This window comes from Myotis daubentonii, chromosome 12 (assembly GCF_963259705.1).
Source record: "Myotis daubentonii chromosome 12, mMyoDau2.1, whole genome shotgun sequence".
Taxonomy (NCBI): Eukaryota; Metazoa; Chordata; class Mammalia; order Chiroptera; family Vespertilionidae; genus Myotis; species Myotis daubentonii.
Genome location: NC_081851.1, coordinates 64,863,067 through 64,889,475, shown reverse-complemented (window position 1 = coordinate 64,889,475; position 26,409 = coordinate 64,863,067). Strand labels below are relative to the sequence as shown.

The window sequence follows — 26,409 nt, the reverse complement described above, 5'->3', positions numbered from 1 at the left end:
AAATTAAGGAGGGAAGTGGGGAAGAGTACTAAAATTCAATTATTGAGATTTCATATGTTTAACTTGATAATGGAAAAATGTTACATTTCAAAGTGATTGGAAATTTAACATTTTTGGTTTATCTTCGCTACAAAAGAATGCTGTTTTCTGAAATGGTTGGAGCATTGTCCCATACACCAAAAGGTAGCCAGTTTGATTCCGGTCAGGGCACATACCCAGGTTGGAGGCAACCCAACAATATATCTCTCTCTCCAATTAAAAAACAAATAAAAAATATAAAATGTCATATTGTATTATTATTATTACAGATAAGTTCCATTTATTACCTAAGAATTTTTAAAATGAAGTGATTGTGCCACAGTACCTTGGCTGCAGGCTCCTCTCTAACCCTGGTCCTAGACAGGATACATGCAGGAGGCAACCAATCGATGTGTTTCTCTCACATTGATATTTCTCTCTGTCTTCCCTTCTCTCTGCCATTCTCTTTAAAAATCAGTGGAAAAATATCCTCAGGTGAGGATTTAAAAAACAACAACTATCAACACTAATAAAAGAGAAAAATGGTAATTGGTGTACAAGCTACCCTTTTCATTGGCTAATCAGGGCTATATGCAAATTAACTGCCAACTAAGATTGGCAGTTAACTGCCAACTAAGATTGGCAGGTAACTGCCAACAAGATGGCGATTAATTTGCATATGTAGGCACAATGCAGGGAGGCGAAAGGGAAAGCAGGAAGAAGCCCCCTGCCACTGACAGTGATCGGAAACCCAGCGGGGAGCTAAGAGCTGGGGGGCAGGGCTTTTTCCGCCCTGGCCAGTGATAGCAGGAAGTAGGGGTGGAGCCAGCGATGGGAGCTGGGCACGGTCGAAGCTGGCAGTCCCAGGAGCTAGGGGTCCCTTGCCTGGGCCTAAAGCGGAGCCCATGATCACGGGGCCGCTGCAGCTGCTGGTCCCCGCTGCCCGGGCCGGATGCCTAGGCCAGAGGCATCAGGCCTGGGTAAGGGGCCGATCCTGCGATTGGAGGGTGATGGGGATCAACACCTGAGGGCTCCCAGTATGTGAGAGGGGGCAGGCTGGGCTGAGGGACACCCCCCCCCCCCCACACACACACCCAGTGCACGAATTTCGTGCACTGGGCCCCTAGTCTATCTATAAAAGCCTAATATGCAAATTGTCCCCAAGGGAGTTCAACCAGGAGACTGATTGCTCACTATGACATGTGCTGACCACCAGGGGGCGGTGTGGAATGAAGGAAGGCCCCAGCCGGCAGCCAGCAGCCAGGGAAGGGAGGCCCTGGTCAGCAGCTGGGAGGCCCCGATTGGCCCTGATTGCTGGCTAGGCCTAGGGACCCTACCAGTGCACAGATTTTATGCAGTGGGCCTTTAGTAATAATTTAATAAATCAATAAAAACATATTTAAAATATTTTTTAAAATAAAGTGATTGCTTTGGAAACACTACATCCTAGTAAAAACTCCAACAGAGAGTTATCTTGAGAAAACATTTTTTTTTTTAAATGTTGAATTTAACCTCTAATAGTGTTTTGGTCCTGTGAAAGTGTGTTTATGATCTTTGATCTTTAGACAGTCTATTTTATGATATATTTACATGTGTGTATATATTTTACAGCTCTGTATCCTCACCTTAGGTGACACCTGGGCTGTGCTGAGGCATGGCCTGGGAAACTCTCCAGGCAATAAGCTGGAGTAATCGTGGGCTCACCGCATACGATTTCTCTCACCCTGTATCACTGTCCTGCCTTCCTGATTCCTAGGGTCTGAAAACTATTATTTCATATATTTTCTTTTCTTTTTTTTTTTTTTAAATTCTTTATTGTTCAGATTATTACATTTGTTCCTCTTTCCCCCCCCCCCCATAACTCCCCTCCTCCCAGTTCCCGCCCCACCCTCCGCCCTCACTCCCCACGCACTGTCCTCATCCATAGGTGCACGATTTTTGTCCAGTCTCTTCCCACATCTCCCACATCCCTTTCCCCCCCAAGAATAGTCAGTCCATTCCCTTTCTATGTCCCTGATTCTATTATAATCAACAGTTCATTCTGTTCATCAGATTATTTATTCACTTGATTCTTAGATTCACTTGTTGATAGATGCATATTTGTTGTTCATAATTTGTATCTTTACCTTTTTCTTCCTCTTCCTCTTCTTAAAGGATACCTTTCAGCATTTCATATAATCCTGGTTTGGTGGTGATGAACTCCTTTAGCTTTTCCTTATCTGTGAAGCTCTTTATCTGACCTTCAATTCTGAATGATAGCTTTGCTGGATAAAGTAATCTTGGTTGTAGGTTCTTGGTATTCATCACTTTGAATATTTCTTGCCACTCCCTTCTGGCCTGCAAAGTTTCTGTTGAGAAATCAGCTGACAGTCGTATGGGTATTCCCTTGTAGGTAACTGAGTTTCTTTCTCTTGCTGTTTTTAAGATTCTCTCTTTATCTTTTGCTCTTGGCATTTTAATTATGATGTGTCTTGGTGTGGTCCTCTTTGGATTCCTTTTGTTTGGGGTTCTCCGCGCTTCTTGGACCTGTAAGTCTATTTCTTTCACCAGGTGGGGGAAGTTTTCTGTCATTATTTCTTCAAATAGGTTTTCAATATCTTGCTCTCTCTCATCTTCTGGCACCCCTATAATTCTGATGTTGGTACGCTTGAAGCTGTCCCAGAGGCTCCTTACACTATCCTCGCATTTTTGGATTCTTTTTTCATTTTGCTTTTCCGGTTGGATGTTTTTTGCTTCCTCGCATTTCAAATCATTGACTTGATTCTTGCGCTCCTCTGGTCTGCTGTCGGGCGTCTGTATAATATTCGTTATTTCAGTCCGTGTATGCTTAATTTCTAGTTGGTTCCCCAATATAAGATCGAGGGTCTTATTAGTTTTCGTGTAGATCTCATTAAGTTTATCGGCAGCTTCTAAACAGTTCTTGAGAGACCTTAAAAGTGTGGTTCTGAACTCTATATCTTCCATTGACAATTTTGTCCTGTTTCTTTGTCTCCGCATTTTGTTATGCTTCCTTGGTGCACCCCCTAGTGGTCTTTGTTCGCAGTCTTATAGTTAAATCTTGATTGTTGTAGCTAATTCCAGGGAGGGTTTGACCTCCAGGCCAAGTGGCTATGAGAATCAGCTGTGTCAGCAGTGAGAGAACTTCTGTCCTCTAGGGAGGTGCTAATCTAGCCTTTGCCTGAGGCTATCCGGCAAATGCCTCTGTGCAGGGCTTGGGCGGGGCGGGTCGCACGGGATCAACAGGGTGGGCCGGAGAGAGCAGTTATGGCGGCTCTCAGTCCTGTCCCCAGGGGCTCTGCCTCTCTGAGTCCCAGCACCCGCTGCAAAGCTCGGAGAGAAAGCTGCACTCGCTCTGACCGAAGCCAGACAGTCCCACTTCTCCCGTTTGAGTCTGGGTCCCTAAAGACTCGCCCGAATCTGGTGCTCAGAGTCTGCGACTCCCTCCCGATTGAAAACAACAACCGCACCCTCCGCCGTCAGCCGGCTCCGCGCACTCCGCACCTCAGAATTTGACTTCAGCACTGCGCCTCCTCTGAGTGTCCGTGTGCGTTTCTCTTTCCTCCTAGTTGTAGGACTTCCACTCAGCCAGCGTTCCTGTGGTTCTGGGTGATGTCCTTTCCGTTTTTTGGTTTCACTTTTGAAGTAGTTGTTCAAAGCAGCAAACTCCGGCGTTAACCTATGCCGCCATCTTGGTTCTCATATATATTTTCTTAATTTCTAGTTATTTCAGGTGGGAGAGTAAATCTCATCTTTGTTATTTTATTTTGGCCAGAGTGGAAATGCAAACCAAAACAATTATAAACAGAAAGTTGAACAAACCTCTTCTTAGTGATATTTTTTATTGCTTTATAGGGGTAACACTATATAAATTCTTATTAATTAATGATCTTTACATGTTTCCTACCTGGCTATGCAAGGAGTTAGTTCTATGAGTTTTTTTATTTTTATTTATTATTTAAATATTTTACTCTGACTTGTGTAACTTTTTGCCATTTTGGGTTTCTTGGTTGTTTTTGTATATAAGTAAAATGTACTGTTTTTATTATGCATTTATTAGTTACAGTGTTTACAAAATTTTTTTATTTCACAAAAGCAAAAACTGTCTAAATAAAGGCAATCTAGTTAGGGAGAATATCTAAAAATTGAGATCACTGGGACATTTTCAGATACTTGAAAGCTGTAAAATAGGGGTCTAATATAAAAGATGATGTTTTATCATAGGATCATTTCGCCTTTCTCAGACATTATATAATAAATCATAGGATCATAATTGTGTTAAGTTAGAAAAGTAAAAAGGGAATTTATATTAATCATATCTTAGTGAAAAATATTTCTAATATCAGAAAAGTTCAAGCTTTTTGGATTTCTTAATCACTAAATCAGATCATTATATGGCCTCCATTATTTTCATGATTTCCAACAGCATGCCATATTCCAAAGTAAGGGAAGAAAATATTAATTCAGAGAGTAATAACTATCTATGAAAGTACTTGGATTTCATGTTAAAGTACTAGTAAAATATATTACTTTGCTATGTAAGTTTTCTAACTAAATAAAGATAGCGAAACAAATCTTTGTGAATAAAATTTGTTCCTTAATACTCCATTTTTAGAATAACTAAAAGTCTAATGCTTTAGGATATATCTTGAGCTTGAATTTTGTATTTGCCCTTTACAGGTTTTCAGTAACATTGCTAAGCCTGTTTTTTTATCTTTAAAATAATTCTTTCTTGATAAGCATGTTATAAGGAACAGATTAGATTTAGGTGGCAAGCAGATTGAACTATACCTAAAATAAAGCAGATTTTCATGGTAATGGTTTTCTTGCCTTTAGAAGTAATATGTAATATTTTCTTGAGATTGGATTTTAAGCATGCTGATTTAAGAACAGTGGTGAGTTCCAGACTTTGTTTTAAAATACTTGTCCTAAATCCATTTATCGACAGTTAGTGATAATATTATCTTATATAATCTTCCCTTGAGATATTTATCACTTTCCTTCTTAATGACTTTGAAAAGCAATGTATTTTACATAATATAATATTTCCTCACAGATACACCAAGTATCACTGCCAAACTAATTAATGAACAAAAAGATGACAAAGAAAAGAAAAACCATGAAGAGAAAGAAAAAGTTAAGGCAGAAAATGGATTTCAGGACAATTATAGTGTTGTTGTTGCTTCAGGTAAGCTTTCTGTTTTTTTATAATCTTGATTTTGTTTGTGTTTCTATACAGTATAACAATTTATATTTCTAGGAATTCCATGTAATAAAGAGTTTTAATGCAAAAAGCTGATTTACAATGATTCTTAATACTAAATATAAAACTATTATATCAAAAATCTGTTATTCTTTGGCAGTGAAACTTATTTTATGTCCAAAGCTTGTAATATGTCATCAAGTATGAGCTTGTGTAAATAGTTTACATATTGCATTTCAACTTCACAGTGTACTGAGAATTATACTCTTACAAATCCATTGTGTTAAGGGATTTTTGTGTAACCTCCCTGTTTTTTTTAAAAAAAAGCGAAATGAAAAAGTATTCGTCAGTTTTTATTTATATTGTGTTCATTACTTACATAAAATTAGAAAAAAAATAATTAAAAGAAAATTGGTTGAAAATGAGTTTTTTCCATTAGGTGTAGGAAGCAAAATGGCCAAGATAACTTATAATATGGGAGGATGTATTCCTTGACATAAGTGTGATGATTTTAGTTCAGAAGACAAAGTTCACTTTACTCCTCAAATAATAGACCTTTGTGTTAGTTTATTCTATCAGATAAAAATTAAGAACATAAGATTTCCTACATATATTTGCACAAAATTTCTTTATGATAAATGGACAGCTATCTGTATATCATAGAATACAGTAGTTGATAATATTTTTTTTGGAAAAAATGCAGCCCAATGTATTCGTGGAGTTTCATGAAGAACAAATAGAATCAGGAGATCAGGCGTTAAATTAAAAGAAACATTTCTCTCTTTTGGCATTGGTTAGGAATGTGGTGCTTTATTAAAATATTGTAGAAAAACACTTTTACTTCATTAGTGTGTTGGCTATATACAATTTTACTGATTCTTTACTTCTAGGGCTGAAATCCCAATCCAAACGTGCTGTGTCAGCTACACCACCGCGCCCACCATCCAGGAGAGGGAGGGCAATGCCCGATAAGATAGGAAGTACTTCCTCAGCAGCAGACAATGCCAACAAAATAATTACTGTCCCAGTGTTTCACCTGTACCACAAACTTTTGGCAGGTAATGTTCACAATGATAAAACATAAATTTTAATAATCTTACAACTATATAAATCAGACGTGTAATTACCAGAATCATCATTAATCTGGTGCTATTGATGAGATAAATGAATTATTGACGTTGCCCATGAAGTCCCAAGAGAAGTGAGACCATATCCTTTTAAACACCACTGTATTATGTTGCACACTTCTGCTCTACTTTCTAAATTTCACTGTTAATGTGTCATAATATAATTAGTAAAATTAATATTTTAGAGAGTACACAAGTTATATAGGAAGTGTGGTGAGGCAACTTTTAAATAATTAGTTCATAGTAAAACCCTTAGATGTGTCATTGATAATTAAACAGTATTTTCTCCACAGCTAAATATATTCTTTAACCAATTTACTTTCCATTGGTCAAGGTGATATCCATTGTGTCTCCATTTTTGTATTGTATTGTTACAAATCAAAATTCCAACTAACTTTAAATGGGTTTTCCTTCTTAGCTTTACCTGGTTGTTTATAGAAGAGGTCAGCAAATTATGGCTGGTCAACTGGATGCCCTGACTGGTTTGGCTCAGTGGATGCCTCTTTTTATAAAAAATTTTTTTAATTGAAATACATAGCTAACCCCATTTATTTATGTATTGTCCATAGCTATTTTAATGCTACAATGGTAGAGTTAGTAGTTGCAGCACAGACATATGGCCTTCATAGAGTGAAATATTTATTATTTAGCCTTTAATAGAAAAGATTTGCCAACCACAGATGTATAGGAATGTCTGTGTTTTTTGTTTGTTTGTTTCTATTTGCTGTGGCTCAGAAGATCTTAGTGAGATTGGTTAGCGACTAATTAACACTTTGTATAGACATCATTTATTGTTTTCACGTGTCAGAAACAGATTTTAATTTTTGTAAACTTTGCAAGGGTTGTTTTTAAATTGTTTTGAATTCGGTGTCAGAATCAAACTTCTACCTATAATTTAGTAAAAGCATTAAGTACCTGAGTAAGGTGAATCTAGTAAATGTATCCCACTTGGATTCTAGATTTAACTTAATAATGTCATTTATAGGCCAGCCATTGCCTGCTGAAATGACACTTGCTCAACTTTTAACTCTCCTATATGACCGAAAACTTCCTCAAGGTTACCGCTCAATAGATCTGACTGTTAAATTGGGATCAAGAGTTATCACAGACCCAAGTCTGTCAAAAACAGATTCTTTTAAAAGACTACACCCTGAGAAAGGTATGTGTATGGTACTGCTTTAAAAAGTACAGTCTGTAATCTCAGGAGGCAGGGATTTCTATTTACCTTTGTTTTTTTCTTATATTAACATAAAGATATTTTTCTTTATGACTGAGTTATTGTAAATATAAAAAATTTGCCATTATTTCCATTGGAAATTAATCTTAATACCTTGGTATAGCATCACTTATTTTATAAGCACCTGTGCTTTAATTTTAAACTTTATTTCTGCATGAACCATGTGAATTATTTATAATTAAAGCGAGAATCTCAATTCAGGATTCAGTTTACTGATAATTTAGATAAAGTAGTATTTTATGCTCATAAACATTTTTTTTCCTCAAACAGAAGTGGGATCAGACATTTTCTTACAATTTTACTTATTTTCCATTAAATATTTCTAAATGTGCATTTTTATTGCCTATTTTTTTTCATATGGTTAGAACAAAATTGATTTTTTCCCCAGTTGTTGAAAAATTCTGATTGTTTCTAGTTTTTTACTACTATAAATGCTATTTGAGCAATGATTTTCATAGTGTGCATATGGTATCATCTTATTTTTACTTCAGTTTTTCCCATGATTAAAGTTCAGTATTTAATTATTAGCCTTTTGTATTCTTTACTAAATTTTCCTTTTTTTTTTCAGCCCAAGATAATTTGTCTTTTTAAATGTTTAGTTGACCTCGTTATTGTGAACATACTAACCTTTCGATTTTCCTTTGTGAGTGATTCAAAGCTAAACCAGTGTGGCATAATTTTTAATTTTCAGTAAGAAGTCTATCATTATTCATTTTTTCCTAATTGAATGCTTTAGAGCTCAACATATTACTTTTTGCTGTGAGTCTCTAAGGACTTACTTATTTAGACGATGGCAATGATACTGATCTCTGGGCCATACTTTGAGTAGCAGGACTATAGGCGGCAACTTCAGAAGTCATTTAAACATTTTTTATAGCATCTAGCCTTAATGTAGCTGTATCTGAGTAACTTAAGATATTTATGCTCTTTTTTTTTTTTATTAGGGAGATGACATCTGCTTTGTAAATAAAAGAGTACTAAAGAAACAGATTTTTTCTTACCTATTTTTAAAATCTAGATCATGGAGATTTACTTGGTAGCTGTCCAGAAGATGAGGCTCTCACTCCAAGTGATGAATGTATGGATGGGGTATTGGATGAATCTTTACTTGAAACCTGTCCCATTCAATCACCATTGCAAGTTTTTGCAGGAATGGGTGGACTGGCTCTTATTGCAGAAAGACTACCCATGCTATATCCGGAAGTAATTCAACAGGTAAGATAAGATTCCTAATTGAATATATCATTCCATGACAAAGCCCTTTGTTCTTTTGTTTGGCTTTTCATTTACAAGTTCTTTTCTCAGTTTTATTAAGGAAATAAATATTTTTAAACTTATATTAACCTTTTGGAAGTACCCTTTAACTTAGACTTTGAGTATTGTACAAATCTTTATGTGATTAAGATTCTGAAGAAATGTTAAAGACTGAACGTATTTGCCAAACTCATTACACTGTAGCATTTACCTTGATTTTATGGTGTCACTCTGTAACATTTTTGTTTTATGATGCTTTAGGTGTGATATCAATTTCTGGATCTTACTGCAAATGGGAGAGTAAAGTAGTAGTATATACTTATGTCCAAATACATTATCTTTTCGTTTAAATTTTTTTCCTTTTATTTACCATTTCTGTTTTTGGTGGTTTACAAAACATTATATTGACCTCTTTACCTGTTCATTAATATTGCTGTTATTCTTTTATTAATGGGGGGGGGGAGAGTGGTACATGGAGAGTTATAAAAATAAAGCTCTTTGTTGTATTAGTTGGGAAAATGATTCTCTCTAATATCATATGCTTAGCGTATTATATGTGCCTGCATCAGTTTCCTAGGGCTGCTGTAACAGATTATCACAAACAGGATGGCTTATACCATGGAACTTTTTCTCTTATGATTTAAGAAGCCGTAAGTTTGAAATCAAGTGTTAACAATTACGCTCTCTGTGGTGGCTTAGGATACCTGTCATTGGATTTAGGGTCTACTCTAAGCCAGTATGACCTCATTTTAACTTGATTACATCTGAAAAGATCCTACTTCTGATTAAGATCACATTATCAGTTCTTGGGCTCCTTGGAAAAATGCTAGGATTGGGGTAGGGAATATACAAGATCAGTCTAAATACAGAAGCCTGCTTTAATGGGATCCCACTGACCAAATCTGATACTACTTGGGCATCAAATAAAATAATAGAGTATTATAACCTATAGAATAACAGAATCTATACTGGTATACATCAGTAAATGAGTGAATTGGAACGGGGTCCCTCGGGGGTGAGGATGATGGAGCCCAACGCGCTGGGGCGTTTGCATGCACAACTCTGGAGACCAGGTTCAGAGACACAGATCTAGGTTTATTGAGGAAGTACAGCCGTATATAAAAGGGTAAGCAGCCAATACAATAGGGACACGCTTGCTATGTTATCCAATGGGCGTGAGGATCGGGGCTAAGAGTAGGTGGCTCTTGGAGATTTGTCAGGTGGGCGTTGCCGCTTCTTGGTGTGCCAAGGAAGCATGTTTGCTGGAGTGTGCTCACAGCATTGCATCGGCCACAGCACTGAGATAAATCTCTTGAGCTCTTCCCACAGTGAATAAATAAATAGATGGGGAAGAAGGAATGTTTGTAGTCCAGTACCAACTAATAAATGTAGAAAGAAAGATTTAGAAAGTCACCATTGACAACCACTGTGGTAATTATTGATTTAGGCAAGAATTATAAGAATGCTAGTTGTAATAGATCAAAGTTTGGTGAGAAATAAGATGTTTAAATAGTCCAAAGAATCTGTCTACTTAACTAACAACAAAGGATTTAATAGAAACTTTAAACTAGAGATACATGGCAGACACCACCATACTTAAAATACCAAGTAACTCCTCAATGTTTGGAAGCTTTTAATTAAAAAAAAAAAAAGAAATTCCTTTATTGATCTTATATTACTATATTTTAAGGAGATAATTTGAAATCAAGTGATTAATTTGAACCTGGTGTTGAAACATGCAAATAGTTAACATTTATTTTTTCTTTAGGTGAGTACCCCAGTTATAACATCCACCACTCAGGAAAAGCCAAAGGATAGTGATCAGTTTGAATGGGTGACAATTGAACAATCAGGAGAATTAGTTTATGAAGCACCAGAAACCATTGCCGCTGAACCTCCACCTATCAAATCAGCAGTACAGACCATGTCTCCTATACCGGCCCATTCTTTGGCTGCTTTTGGATTATTTCTTCGTCTTCCGGGCTATGCTGAAGTGCTACTAAAAGAGAGAAAACATGCTCAGTGCCTTCTTCGATTGGTGTTGGGAGTGACAGATGATGGAGAAGGAAGTAAGTGTTTAGTGTTATTAATGAAATTTAACATAGGTGGGTTAAGTAAAAGTTATTCAGATCATTGCCTATTAATCATCATTTATTACTTTCAAAGTTAAGCTATTACATGATTTGTTGTTGGCAACTTAGTTCTAATAATAAGATGTAATAAATCTTTTTTTCAAATCTTCATTTTATTTATTTATAATAAATCTTTAAAAAAACAAGTTTCATTCATTCATTCATTCTAAAGGTATTTACTGAGTGTTTATAAAATTGCTGGGCATCATTGGAGGGATTTGAAGATGAAGCTGGTATTTAGACCCTACCTTCAAGTAGCTAGTGTCCTCCAGTAATAGCAATGAGGAATTTGTGTAAACATACAGATTTCACAAGTTAAAAAAGCCTTGAGATCCCTGGCCACTGTGGCTCAGTTGGCTGTTCGTCATCCAGTGCACTGATAGGTTGCCAATTTGATTCCTGGTCAAGGCACATGCGCAGGTTGTAGGCTCGATCCCTCAGTAGGGGGCATGTGTGTGTGTGTGTGAGGCAACCAATCAATATTTCTCTCTTAAAAAAAAAAAAAAAGCACTGACAGCTACAGCATTATGGGGTCCCTCAGGTGTGAGATGATTTTTTCACTACCCAGTGATGTGAATAAAGTGGCATAGCAGGTTTTAGTAGGGCCATGAAGGATAGTCAATTGAGGTTGAGATGAGTTATTTTAGAAAGAAAGAATGGTTTCAGTGGTATTTGTATTCTCAGAATTCAGGGTATCCTCCCAAAATATGTACACACTTTAACAGATGACAGCTCAATTATGAAAATGAAATGTATTTTAATAAACACTGCCTTTATAATGATTCAAAGTGTATATATATATTTTTGGGGGATACCTTATATATGAAAAACGATAAGCTAGCTCATGAAAATTTGCATAAAAAACTCAAAGCTCATTTTAAAAGCAAATATTGGTAACAAATCATGGAAAGGTGTCTAAAGATTTTATTCTAAAAAGCAATGAAGATTTATTATAACATTAAATAAAGTAGAGATGTGATGTTAATTTTTTTAAAGTGAATTTGGCAGCAATATTTAGATTAAAGCGAACAAATGAGGAAAGTAACAATATATAATAATGTGTTTTATAATATAACTAGAGGCCCGGTGCATGAATTCATGCATGGATTCCCTTGGCCTTGCCGGTTGTCAGGGCCAATTGGGGTAGACTGGCCGGGGGGAGGGACTGTGGGAGGTTGGCTGTGGGAGTGCTCTGACTACCACAGGGGTAGCTCCTGCGTTGAGCATTTTCCCCCTGGTGGTCAGTGCACATCATAGCTACCGGCCGGTCATCCAGTCCTAATGGTCGCTTAGGTATTCATATATATATATATATATATATATATATATATATATATATATATATATATATATATATGATAAAGAATAATAACAGGAACTTATGGTGATTATTTCAAGTGGGCTGGTAATTTAATAGAAAGAAACAAAGAAAACTCCCAATAAGGGTAGTAGCCTGACAAGTAGATTTTCATTTGGTTTCCTTCTAATTCTTCAGTTAATGACTATTAAATTAGAAAATTGTTACATTTTTGTTATTTTAAAATCACAGAAGGGTAAGAACCATTGTCTTTTAGAATTCTATTGTAATATAGTAGATATAACCCTAAACAGAAAAGGAAATAGAATTGCCTTTATGCTATTTCAGATTATTTTTAGTGAATATACAATGAGTGGTTATTAAAAATCACAATTCTGACATTCCTTTCTACAGTGATTGTCTCATCCACCATTCTTGTGACTATGGTTTTTGATGTTTGCTTTTGCATTTAATACTCCTTTATAGCTAAAACACACTAGAAAACTATATTGCAAACAAAACAAAATAGTTTATTTTTATTACCTGTTTATGGTTACAACTGCTTCCAAGGCAAGTGCACTTACTTTCATACTGTTGTGTGAAACTTTTCATGTTTCTTTTTTACTTATTAGATTTTAGTATAAATTCTAGTTTATAATAAATTTAACACAGTCTAGCTATTAACTATCATATGAATATATTTCAAGTTTCTTTTGTAGTTTATATATGATGTCTTACAGAGGTTTTCCAGACATTATTTATTATTACATTTTAAGTTATTCAATATTGTATTTGTGGTATTTGGGTTGTTTGCTAATAAATATAGTGATTCAGTTTTCTAATACATTGTCATTATTTGTTATCCTGTATATTGTTTCTTATTGTGTTTTAAAATATTTTTAAGTTTGAGGTTTTTTTTTTAATCTAGGTCATATTCTGCAATCTCCATCAGCCAATGTGCTTCCAACTCTTCCCTTCCACGTCCTTCGTAGTTTGTTTAGCACTACACCTTTGACAACTGACGATGGTGTGCTTCTGAGGCGAATGGCGTTGGAAATTGGAGCACTACACCTCATTCTTGTCTGTCTCTCAGCTCTGAGCCACCATGCCCCTCGAGTTCCAAACTCTAGCCTCAATCAAGCAGAGGTAGGTTCAGTTTTAATTCTTTAGGTTACGAAAACGTAATTTAATTCACAGAGTACAGATGCAGTTTTTTTCTGAAGTAATCAGAAAGGCCAATTCATTAATGGCATAAGCAAATTTAATGAGGATGCAATATACAGGTACAAAAATGTAGTTACAATATAACTTCCAGCAATAACATAAAATGAGCTTATTAATGCTATTTTTTTAGACTAGCAGCAAAAAAATCTATAAATAAGTCTGAAAAAATATGTGTACTTCTCTTCATATAAAATATAACATTAAAAAAAAGAAACAATGTTACAAACTTTTTGTCAAAAGCACTACTAAGACATGAAAATAAAAACCACTGAATGAGACACTATGTATATATGATAAATAGCTTATATCCAGAATATTCAGAGAACTTTAAAAATCTCCCCCCCCCCAACCCCACCCCCTCAAAAAGGGGCAGGAAACCGAGTAGGAAAATAGATGAAAGGTTAGAATAGCCATTTTATAAGAGAGGCAATTAATTTAACTAGTAAATGTGAAAAAGTGATCTGTTTTCTTCGTTATCAGAAAACCTCTAATACCCTATAATTGCACACCCATCAGAATGTGTAAAATTTCAAAACACACACAAATACTGTTCTATTATCATTTGTAATAATGTAAAGGTAATAGAATAGATGAAATAACTAGTGTAAAAATAGTAGAATGGATGAAGTAATTGTCTACTATGTAATGGAATACTATACTAAAGTAATGAAAGAAAACAAGTGCAGCCAACTACACATAATAGTATTGATTAATTTGACAAACTAAAATTCCAGACATAAAAGCATATATGCAGCATGGTTCCACTTAGATAATGTTCAAAAATTAGAAAAAATTGAACTATAGTGATTAGGGTGTCATGCTTAGGTAGTAAAATTATAAAAGAATAAGGTAATATGAGTATAAAAATCGGGAGGATTCTGTCCAGTGTGACTCAGTAGTTAAGCATCAACTTATGAACCAGGAGGTCATGGTTCCATTACTGGTCAGGGCACATGTCCAGGGTGTGGGCTCGATCCTCAGAAGTGGGTGTGCAATAGGCAGTTAATCAATGATTCTCATCATTGATGTTTCTATCTCTCCCTTGTCTGAAATTAATAAATATATATATTTTTAAAAATCAGATGGATGAAGTGTGATGAATAGGAGATGGAATTAGGGCAATTTCTTACATTTAATGATCTCACTCTTGACCTGCATGGTTAAAATTGTGTTTATAATTAATTAAACTTTATCTGTTTGTTTTATGTTCCTTCTGTATATACATTATACTTCACATTTATAAATTTTTTAAAAAAATAGCTGTTTTTATCAGTAACCTTAATTATTCTATTGGTAATGTTTATAGTAATAAAATTTTTATTTTTTATTTATCAGTTTATCTTATAAAATGTGAAAGATGGAATTCCTTAGTTACAGTTTCATAAAACTATATTGCAGATCAGTTCTGAAAGTATTGCTTATACATAATATTCTTTTAGTTTTTAAAGTAATAATTGCCAATGATGTGAGGGTAGTAGTATATGAAATTTAATGAAAATTCTTTAAAGGAGGTTTGTTGTTAAAGAATTAATTTTACAATCCACAAAAGTAATAATAAAGAATTGGCCTTTTACAGAGTTTGAGATTATTTTTAAAAAACCAGTAGGTCTCAGTCATTTTTTCTGTCTCTATATCATTCACATTTTTAATATGTTCTCTATTCCCAAAATTTTTTTACACATCACTTTCTGAACAAGAAAGAAATTAAGAATTACTCCTAGAAATAATTCTCCTGATGGATGATGCCTTTATTATACACCTTAAAAGATCTGGTTCACATCCCTATTCCTTTCACTGTTTCTCTTCTCTAATTTTGAGTCATTGTCTCCTAGCATTAAGGTGCTTTACTCCACTTTTTCCTAATAAATATATATCTCTATATATAAAAAGTCAGCGATCAGAACATTGTAATGACTGAAACAGCTGGTCGCTGTGATGCCCACTGTGGCCAGCGAACGGGCCCGATCATGGGTGGGGCCAGCAGCCAACCTCCTGCAGCCCCTCCCCCTGGCCTGCCTTGCCCTCGATGGGCCCCCACCACCATGATCAGCCGGCAGCTACTCCCTGTGGCTGGCCCCACCCCTGATTGACCCCCTTACCCCAATGGGGGCAGGGCCAGCTGGCCAACCTCATGTGGCCCCCTTCCCCTGGTCGGCCCCTCCCCCAGCCACCTCTGCTCCTGATTGCGCTCCCCCCCCGCCCCCCCCCCCCGCCCCCCGCCAACTCCTATCAGAGGCAAGGCCAGTGGCTACTGCCCGCAGCCCTGACCCCGATCAGCCCTCCACATTACCAATTGAGGGTGGGGCTGGCTGGCCCACCGCCCCTCCCCATGGCTGGCCCAGCCCTGATTGGGCCCTGATCGGGGCCGGGCCGCCTGGACCCCACCTGTGCACGAATTCATGCACTTGGCCTCTAGTATATATACTAGGGGCCCGGTGCACGAAGATTCATGCATGGGGGTGGGGTGGGTCCCTCAGCCTGACCTGCACCCTCTTCAATCTGGGAGCCCTCAGGGGAGCCCTCTCCAATCCGGGCGTTTCTGTCTGTCTGTGCAATCATATGAGCGAATTGTCTGAGACCCCCCCAACCCAGTTTGGTTTGTTGCTCACAGAATAATAGAGGCTTTTTTTTTTTCTTTGCTTCGTTGGTGGAGATTTCCTGGAAGTTTTAGGATATCTTCCCTTTAACTTTTCTTAGACACTCTGATTTTACATATGTCTCTCACCTTTGCTTTTCCTCCTTTCCCCACCACAACAGTAACTTGCTGCAGGCTCACTATGCTCTAGTGTCTTAGGACAGTGATGGCGAACCTATGACATGCGAACTCATTTTTTTGGTTGATTTTTCTTTGTTAAATAGCATTTAAATATCTACACTAATAAAAGAGAAACATGGTAATTGGCGTACGACCGCTACCCATTTCATTGGCTAATCAGCGAGATATGCAAATTAACTGTCAGCCAAGATGGCGGCCGGCAGCCAGGAAGCTTGAAGCTAACATGAGGCTTGCTTGCTTCAGTGACGGAGGATTCCAACGTTCCCCGCCTGCCACTGCAGGCCTCTGAGCTGGCAGTTTGAAACATTTTAACAAAAAAAACCCCCCAGAAACAAGCTTTCAGCGAGCTGGGATCTCAAAGCTGGAGTTATACATTGTTTCAATTACCTACTTTCACCAGCGGAGGCCTAAGAGCTGGAGCCTCAGAGCTAAAGCTGGCCCAGAATTTGAAAAAAAAAAAAAGAAAAAAAGGAGCGGTTGGGAGCTTCTGTCACCCGCCAGCCTGAAAACAGCCCTCAGCCCCTCATCCAGACTGGCCAGGCACCCCAGTGGGGACCCCCACCCTGAAGGGTGTGTGACCAGCTGCAAACAGTCCTCAGCCCCTCACCCAGGTTGGCCAGGCACCCCAGTGGGGACCCCCACCCTGATCCAGGACACCCTTCAGGGCAAACCAGCCGGCCCCACCCATGCACCAGGCCTCTATTCTATATAGTAAAAGGGTAATATGCCTCCCAGCACCGGGATTAGCGTGACGGGGCAGCGCCCAAACCCCCTGATCGCCCTGCGGCTCTGTGTGTGACAGGGGGTGGGGCCACAACCTCCCTATCCGCCCTGCTCTGTTCGTGACAGGGGAAGGCACCCCAACCTCCTGATCAGCCCTGCTCTGTGCCTGATACGGGGGAGCTCCCCAACCTCTGATCACCCTGCGGCTCTGTGTGTGACAGGGTAGAGCCATAACCTCCCCATCGGCCCTGCCCTGAGTGTGAGAGTGGCGGCGCCCCAACCCCCTGATCCACCCTGCTCTGTGTGTGACAGGGGGGAGCTCCTCAACCCCCTGATGGGCCCTGCTCTGTGCGTGACAGGGGGCAGTGCCCCAACCGCTGGATTGGCCCTGCTCTGTGCGTGACGGGGTGGCTCCGCAACCTCCCCATCGACCCTGCCTTGAGTGTGACAGGGGGCGGTGCCCCAACCCCCCAATCGGCCCTACCCTGAGCGTGACTGGGGGTGGCATCGCAACCTCCCAATCTGCCCTGCTCTGTGCATGACAGGGGGCGGCGCCCCAACTCCCCAATTGGCCCTGCCCTCTTCCACCTGGGAGTGGGCCTAAGCCAGCAGGTCGTTATCTCCCGAGGGGTCCCAGACTGCGAGAGGGCACAGGCCAGGCTGAGGGACCCCCCCCTTCCCCCCGAGTGCACAAATTTTTGTGCACCGGGCCTCTAGTATAGAATAAATGCCAAAAATATAAGTCTTTGTTTTACTATGGTTGCAAATTTCAAAAAATTTCTATATGTGACATGGCCCCAGAGTTAAGTTAGGGTTTTTCAAAATGCTGACACGCTGAGCTCAAAGGTTCGCCATCACTGCTCTAGAAGATCAGTCTGCCACCACAACTATGATCCCCAGCATTCCTGGTGCTCCCCGCACTCTGGGCTTCTGCTCGAGGTCCTGGCGCTGCCACCAGAACTATTCCCAGAATTCCTGGTACTCCCCACGCCCCAGGCTCTTGATTTTCTCTTCCTGCTCTGTCTCTGTCCCACAGCCTCCCACTCTGCCAAGTCCTCCAAGCTGCCAGTTCTCCATCTCTGCTCTTCGTCTGGCGGCTTGGGGAGCCAAGTTCCTCAAGCCACTCCACTCTCCGCTGGCTCTCCTGCTCTCCATCCGGTGGCTTGGGTGAGCGACTGAGGGAGCCACATCACCCCAAGTCGCCAGCTCTCCTGCTCTGCTCTCAGCCTAGCACCTGTGTATGCAAATTAATCTGCCATCTTTGTTGGGTTAATTTGCATACTCACTCCTGATTGGCTATGAGCATAGCCGAGGGACAGTCAATTTCCATGTTTCTCTATCATTATATAGGATATTTTCAATCTTTATTGATGAGATTATTACAGATGCCGTGCTCCCCTCCACCCAGTTCCCACCCCACCCCAGGCCCTTGCCACCCTATTGTCTGTGTCCATAGGTAATGCATACATGCATATAAGGTCTTTGTCTATTCTCTTCCCGCACCCCCCTTCCCTCTGAGAATTATCAGTCTGTTCCATTTCCATGCTATTGATTCTATTCCACTCACCAGTTTATTCTGTTCATCAGATATTTTATTCATTTGATTTTTAGAGTCACTTGTTGATAGATACGTATTTGTTGTCACTTTATTTATTCATTCATCCACTGATGGGTGTTTGGGTTGTTTCTACTTTTTTGCTATTGTAAGCAGTCTTCCTTTGAATATGTGTGTACATTTATTTGAATATCAATTTTATTTATTTGGGTATACCAGTATTCCTAGGAATGGAATTGCTGGGTCACATAGTAATTCTTTATTTCATTTTTTGAGGAATTTCCAAACTGTTTTCATTAACAGCTGAACTATTTATATTCCTGCTGATAAATATTTTTGAAGATAATAAAACCAAATAGTAATAAATTTTTATGTTTTGTAATAAGCCTCAGGTATCAAGCTCTCATAACCCTACATCAACAGAAGAACAGCAGCTATATTGGGCCAAAGGGACTGGTTTTGGGACAGGCTCTACAGCTTCTGGATGGGATGTGGAACAAGCTTTAACGAAACAGAGGCTGGAAGAGGAACATGTTACCTGTCTTCTGCAGGTACAGTGATAATAGTTAAATTATTTTTTGTATTTGTATTGATTTTTAAGTATTGATGACTACCCAAATCATCTTCAGCTACTTTTATGAAGCCCATATGCTCCCTGTTCTCAATTCTTTCAAGAGACCACTGGATAAAGTTTGCTTTTTCCTACTGGTAATTTTAAATTTTTCTCCTCTCAATTACTTCTTCACTGGGAGTAAAGTGACAAGAATGAAATTATTCAACAAGCGGAAAATCTCTCTTTACAGTAATCTCATCTAAAGTGTTGAATATGGACTCTCAAAAAAACAATATTTATCTACTTTTATATATCTTTATTTCTCACACTGTCTATAACTTTTCTAGAGTCAGGGAAGTTGAACTAGTAGAGAAAGTCTTTAATACCATAAAAATGAGAAAAGGAGGTGCATCGGTCAAATGATTAATATTGGTCAAGTCTTTGAGCATTTGTTTTCAGCAATTCTAGAATGAACGGGTCATTTTAGTATAAAATTCTAAGATTGTGTGCCACTCAAACTGTATAGTGAATTTATTCAATAAAATAATCTCAAGAGTTGCTACTAAGGTTTTAAGTTTGTGTTCTTAGGTGGATTGCTTCTATATGTCTGGTCATATATAAGGTGGGGCAAAGGTAGGTTTACAGTTGTATGTGAAACAGTTTATTTTTGTATTATTATTGTTATATTATTTTCTATACAAACAACTGTAATCCTACTTTTACTCCACTTTGTATGGTGCCTCATGCAAAACACATCCTTCCCTTTTGAAAGTTTAAAGAAAATATGCCTCCTTTTTAAAGCATACATTGCAAGAGATTGAGTTGAAAATATATACTCTTGGAATTCAGACTGAATATCTAACACAGTATTTCTTTCTAATTATATGAAGCTTAAATCCAATTTAAGTCCAGCAAATTTTTTTTTTTTTAGGTTCTTGCAAGTTATATAAATCCTATGTGTGGTGCAATAAATGGAGAAGCTCAGTCATCTCATGAGAGCAGAGGACAGAACAGTAATGCCCTTCCTTCTGTACTTCTAGAGCTTCTCAGTCAGTCCTGCCTCATCCCTGCCATGTCATCTTATCTAAGAAATGACTCAGGTAAGTCATGTTTTAATATTTTTCTGAGGTATCTTTGTGGGCAAGTACTTTTGCTTAATTTTTTGTCATCAGTTGAAACAGTAAAAATACAAACTTAGTAATTTAAAAAATATAATTTAGAAAATTTTTCTTCAAAGAATTTAATTCAATAAACTGTCTTTAAGAGAGTTGTTACAAAAATTATACAAAACAAACTTTGCAGCCATAACTTCATGGTAGGTAACGGGAACAAATAAGTGAATTGTATATTTATTAGGATATTTTACTTTTAATATTCTTAAAAGGAATGATAAAAACAGTTAAAGAGAGAAAGTAGTTGATTTCTTAGTTAGATACAGTGGCTTCATCATTTCAATTTTTAAAATATATTTTCATCTTATACCAATTAATGTATTTACTGCCATAATGTACTATCTGAACTACTTAATCATTTTTATGTGCAATATAACTATATAGTTACTTAATTCTTGGTCTCTCCCCAATTCTAGGCCTTACTTTTTGTTTCCTAAATATGCTTATTCTTATACTTTTTATATTGGTGTTTTATAAACATTGGTATTAATCCATTTATTAACCTACCAATTAATCTTAAGATTCAAATAGAAGCTATGTTGCTGTGGGCTTACTGTTAGATTGCACTTGTTCTCATTTTATACTTTCTCCCTCATCCTTCTTACAGTTCTCGACATGGCAAGACATGTGCCACTCTATCGAGCTCTGCTGGAATTGCTCCGAGCCATTGCTTCTTGTACGTCCATGGTGCCTCTATTGTTGCCCCTTTCTACAGAGAATGGTGAAGAGGAAGAAGAACAATCAGAGTGTCAAACTTCTGTTGGTACATTATTAGCCAAAATGAAGACCTGTGTTGATACCTACACCAACCGTTTAAGGTACTATACTTTATTCATTTCTCTTATCCTTGACTTTATCTTTTTTTATATAATTTTTAGGGTTTTCTAAATGATTTATGCTAATTAAACACAAATACACCCAGACAGTGTATAAAACTCCAAAGAAAAAGTATCCACTGAATCCTACACTCAGGAATGTTTATTTACATTGGCTTTCCGAACATCTCACTATGTGATATTATCGCTATAGGTATAGAGTTTTTCTTAAATACTGGCACATTTTACCAGTTTTACAGATAGATGCTAGTTTTACCCAATATTGAAGTCAAAGACACCTTTCAGTATCAGTAAATACATATTGCTAACAGTGTACTTAATACTTCTAGTTATGCATCTTATATAGATGCTGTATTTTACATAACCATCTATTAGTGGACACTTGGGTTATTTCCAGTTTATCACAACCTCAGACACGCATGTTTTGGGGCTTGTAGAAATCTGCATAGTAGATTCATAGATGTGGAATTACTGTATTATGGGTTACTCCAATTTCATTTTGATACATATGTTATAATTCACGCTATAATCTTTTTTTTTTTAGAAGTCAGAGGTTCAGTATTTCTTGGAGTTATAATAAAGTATTTATCTTCATGGAATATTAAATTTTAAAATAAATCTTTGGAAAAAAAATAAAATAAATCTTTGGTGTAAGTTTATACCTCACTAGATTCAGATGATGAATTTTGTTATCATAAACTCTTTTAAAATAACCTAGTAAACCTTTTAGCAGAATCTATTCATTGCTGGTTAGTGTTACTTAAAGCTGGCTTAATTTTGATTTTTAAGGCATTTATACTGCCAGTGGGAGTTTATTCCTTTGTTGATGGTCTTTTGAGTCAATGTTCTTTACCGTCATTTGTAATATATTTGTTCTACCTATTTGGACTTAATTTTAAAGAACCTAAAATTTGAGAAAAATGGTATCCATCAAATAATGGCAGAGAATTGGTCACTGGAGGAATAGTTTTTGTCAATCTTCACCTTTCAGGAAGAAGTCAACTTCTCAGATAAACCTGACTGTTAGTTTATGTTACTGTCATTATCACTTTAACAACTACTTGCTCACTGCCAGGCATAAGAATCATAAATTAGAGAAGAGGTTAAAGAAGAATCAATTAGTAGTGATATAAAAAGCTATAGGTTTATACTATTCTTTTACCAGGGTAGGAAAATGTAAAGGCATATTTTCTTTGATACTATGAGATTTACTTCTATTGTAGAGAAGAGAATATATTATGTTTATCCAATTCTTCATTGTGGCAAAAATATTTCTAACTAGTAACCTCGTCAGCCAGTTTAATTATAGCAAAATAGTGTGGTGTCACAATTGAATGAAGATATAATTTTCTAATTGAGTTAATGTCTCATTGAGAAATGTCTAATTGAGCATTCTATTCACTGCCTTGGCCACGTGTGTTTGTTGTTATTCCCATACAATAAACATATAGTTTTAACAGAGCAATTCATATGAAATATACATAGCTTTGAAATTGTCCCTATGTATTTTTAGGGGGAATTTTGTCCTGTGTTTATGTATCTTATGTTTCTGCATTTTGAGATGTAATGTAATAGTTTATAACTGAAAATTAAGAATTTATGAAACTTTTCAGTGTTTTTCCCTCAGGAGTATCTTCTTTGTTGGATGAAAAATAGTCTTAAACACTTGGACTATTGTTATATTATCTCTGGTTAAAAAATGACAAATATGTGTTGTTATAAATGTCAAAATAAGGCCATTTAAAAATAACTTTCTATATACTGCTTATTTCCCTATCAAATTTCCATTTGATTCTGCAAAAATATAGTTCTAATGTATTGAGTTCTGAGATAATTATAGAAGATGCTTATTTAAGTGAATGGAAAATTTGCACCTTGGGTTCCTTTTTGTTTTTTTTCTTAATGTATTCTCTGTTCAAATAACATAAATGGTATAATGTTTTTTAAAGTAAACTTGACTTCGGTATAAGTGTGTTAATTATTTACTATAAAAATTGAATTTCAGATAGAGGATACATGAATTTCATTTAACAAGAGCTCTTTATTTGCTACTTGGTTACCTGGAAAAAATTATTCTTTACATTCCTTCCTTCTTCAATGAGAAAAAATGACACTTCAAACTTCTGTACCAACAAAACATGCATGTGAAGATCATAATGACTTCATAGAGCTCATTTGTTATTTTATCTTTACAGTGATCCTTTGTAGTAACTATTTCTAATAATAGTTTTATTTTACTGAGAACAAACACTGCTAGTGACTTTTGTATGAGAATTTGAATATGCTTCTTAGTTGAGATCCCTCATATCTCTTATATTATACAGCCTCTGTTAGGAAAAGAAAGCAGCAACGACATACATTATATAAAATCTCTACTTTCCTTTTAAGGTATGACACATTGAGAATTCATTTTCTACCTTACAGAGAGAAGGTAAAATCCATTCCAGTCTGTCAAGACTAAAGATATATATTTTTTCATTATAAAAGAGTTGAAATAAAATGAGCAATATAGTCCAGTTTCCTATAGAGTTAAAAATAATTCCTAAGTTCAATTTAATTGAGTTTTAGAGAGAGAAGAAAGGAGAGGGAGAGGGAGAGAGAGAGAAAAACATCTATGTGAGAGTGGTTGCTACCTGCAGGCCCCCTATCGGGGTCAAGCCTGCAACCCAGGCATGTGCCCTGACTGGGAATTGAATTGGCAACTTTTTGGTACACGGGATGACACTAAACCAACTGAGCCACACTAGCCAGGGTGGCCTAAATTCAATTTTAACACTGATTCAAAGTGTAAAACTTGCCCCTCACCCCACCCACTTACTCCATTTTGAATTGTATTTAAAAAAAAAAACCCAAACGGATACTCTGAGAAGAGAGTAGTCAAGGCCAGTATGTCCTGTTTACATATCACTTATAGGATATGCTTTATTGGGGTTTGGAGTATATGTAGGTATACCCCAGCTTAGAACAGTTTTACACTATTTTTGTCTTTGTACTCTTAATAAGAAATGTAAGGGTGAATAAAGTACATCTATTTAGTATAAGGATTTTTTTAAAGTTAGAACAAGTACTAGTTTACTAGTTTTGTTTATATACCTTATTGCCTTATGTTCTTCCTCTTGTTAACTTCTGATATTTTCCCTTTTTTAAAAATCAAACATACATGTAAGGCATGCAAATTTTTATTTATTTTTGCTTCAAATGAAGTTTTAATATATTTAACTCTTTGGTCATCTTAAAGGAAACAGATTTGCTATATACTCTGCAGATGATTTTCATTGAAATTATTTCTTCTGTGCGTGTTATATTTATAAGTTTTATCTTTTGTGGATGAGAGAAATTAAAATGTTTGCCCAAGTACAAAGAGGAGGTTAACTTTTGCTGGTGGGAATAACCTAATTGAGATTATCCTGTCTTGAGGCCATTGTTTAAACCCAGCTAATCTAGTTCTCGGGATTCAAGGAATGAAGGCTATCAGACTCTCCCCCAGCCTGAAACCTCTATAAGAGGAAAGAGAAGGGATCACTAAGAAGCTGAAAAGACAGGTCATACACCTTGCTTTTAACTGATTTGTGCATTAGAAATTTTTTAATTATATTTAGATAGGTGAGATCTGACCTGGTAATAAGAGCATGACTGATTTGTTTATTTAACAGGTATTTATTGAATGCTTATGGGAGCACAACAGTAAAATTGCATCCTCTTTCTGAGGGATTCTGACAAATTGTGGAAATAATAACTGAACAGTTTTAATAACACGGTTTGTGGTATGTTAGAAGTAGAAGAATCAATCCATATTTGGAGACCTAAAAATTAAGTAGGGAGTAGCTAAATGAAGAGGGACAGGGGCTGGCATAACAGGATGTAGGAATTATGTTAGCAGTAAAAGAAAGCAGCACATATTTAGGGAAACCTAAAATGTTTGGTGAGCCTGGGTGTAGCATGGGTGGGAGATAGGGGTAAGAGATGAGACTATAGATCAGCGGTTCTCAACCTGTGGGTCGCGACCCTTTGGCAGTCGAACGACCCTTTCACAGGGGTCGCCTAAGGCCATCGGAAAACACATATATAATTACATATTGTTTTTGTGATTAATCACTATGCTTTAATTATGTTCAATTTGTAACAATGAAAATACATCCTGCATATCAGATATTTACATTATGATTCATAACAATAGCAAAATTACAGTTATGAAGTAGCAACGAAAATAATTTTATGGTTGGGGGTCACCACAACATGAGGAACTGTATTAAAGGGTCGCGACATTAGGAAGGTTGAGAACCACTGCTATAGATGAAAGGAGAGGCTAGAAGATGAAGTGATGTATTATAGTTACTTACTCTTAAATGTATTATAGTTATTTACTCTTAAATGTGGTGATGAGCACTGAAAATTTTTTCAGCCTTATAAAAAGACTGTCTTGCAGTAGCTGAGTGGTTGTGGTGGGAGTTGGAAAAAGACTAAACTGCCCTGGAGGAGATTTTCATCCTTTCCATCTCAGTAGTAGAGCTGAATGCTTTCTCCTCATCTGCCATTTCTGGGATTGAGGATGTGTGGTCATTAGCATTCTTGCTCTTGTGTTATGGACTTAAAGAGAAAGTTAGTTCCTAGGTAGAAATAAATTCTGTGTTCCAGACATTTGACTTTTAAAAAAGCAATTATGTAAATCACTTGTTAACTGTGTTATTCTGCATATGTGTTCATATTGGAAACTGCAAATTTATCCCTGGCATAAGTGGGTCTTGTAGCAGGGTTTCCTTTGTTTACACATAAGGATCTGAAGTCTGTAATCCCAGGCAGTTTTTCAAAACTAATTCTACCAGGTTATTTTGCTATCATATTATGAAAATATAATAGAAAACTCATCTTTTGGCTTACCAGAGGTTCAGAGTCATTGGCAGAGACTTAATATTTTAAGGCTCAAGGATGACAGGGTGTGACTATATACATGTTCATACATTTTTCTACTATTTTCTTAAAGCTGTTATCCAGCTAAAGTTGTAGATGTGGAAAACTTGTATAATAGTAAGTAGGTTTTAGATAAATTTTTTCTGGAGACTTTCATCTATATTATTTTAAACTTCATCTAAATATAAAAAGAGCGCTCATATTATAATCAGATTTTATTAATCTGATCAAAAACTGTTTTCATGCTTGAAAACTGAAGGAAATTTTTCTTGGTAGTAATTCCTTATCAGGGCAAAAGCTGCAGCATTTATAAGGAAGAACTTTCAGATCTTATATCACCTATGTTATTTTTAGAATTTTTCTTTATGCCTGCTAGTTCTGTAATTACTGCTGAATT

General features: G+C 36.8%; 1 protein-coding gene across 14 annotated transcripts in view; it reads left to right on the top strand.

The window, feature by feature from the left end:
- BIRC6 (baculoviral IAP repeat containing 6) overlaps positions 1-26,409 on the top strand; it is a 186,214-nt gene that overhangs the window by 135,155 nt on the left and 24,650 nt on the right. For all 14 annotated transcript variants that reach the window (XR_009448008.1, XM_059660181.1, XM_059660180.1 and 11 more), the window contains 9 exons: positions 5,072-5,203; positions 6,109-6,276; positions 7,331-7,504; positions 8,601-8,797; positions 10,605-10,905; positions 13,194-13,411; positions 18,930-19,094; positions 20,028-20,196; positions 20,876-21,086. Coding sequence is in view for 13 of the 14 variants with exons in the window: in XM_059660181.1 (XP_059516164.1) it covers positions 5,072-5,203; positions 6,109-6,276; positions 7,331-7,504; positions 8,601-8,797; positions 10,605-10,905; positions 13,194-13,411; positions 18,930-19,094; positions 20,028-20,196; positions 20,876-21,086 (1,735 nt within the window). In the remaining variant the exon portion in view is untranslated. The remainder of the gene's footprint in view (positions 1-5,071; positions 5,204-6,108; positions 6,277-7,330; positions 7,505-8,600; positions 8,798-10,604; positions 10,906-13,193; positions 13,412-18,929; positions 19,095-20,027; positions 20,197-20,875; positions 21,087-26,409) is intronic.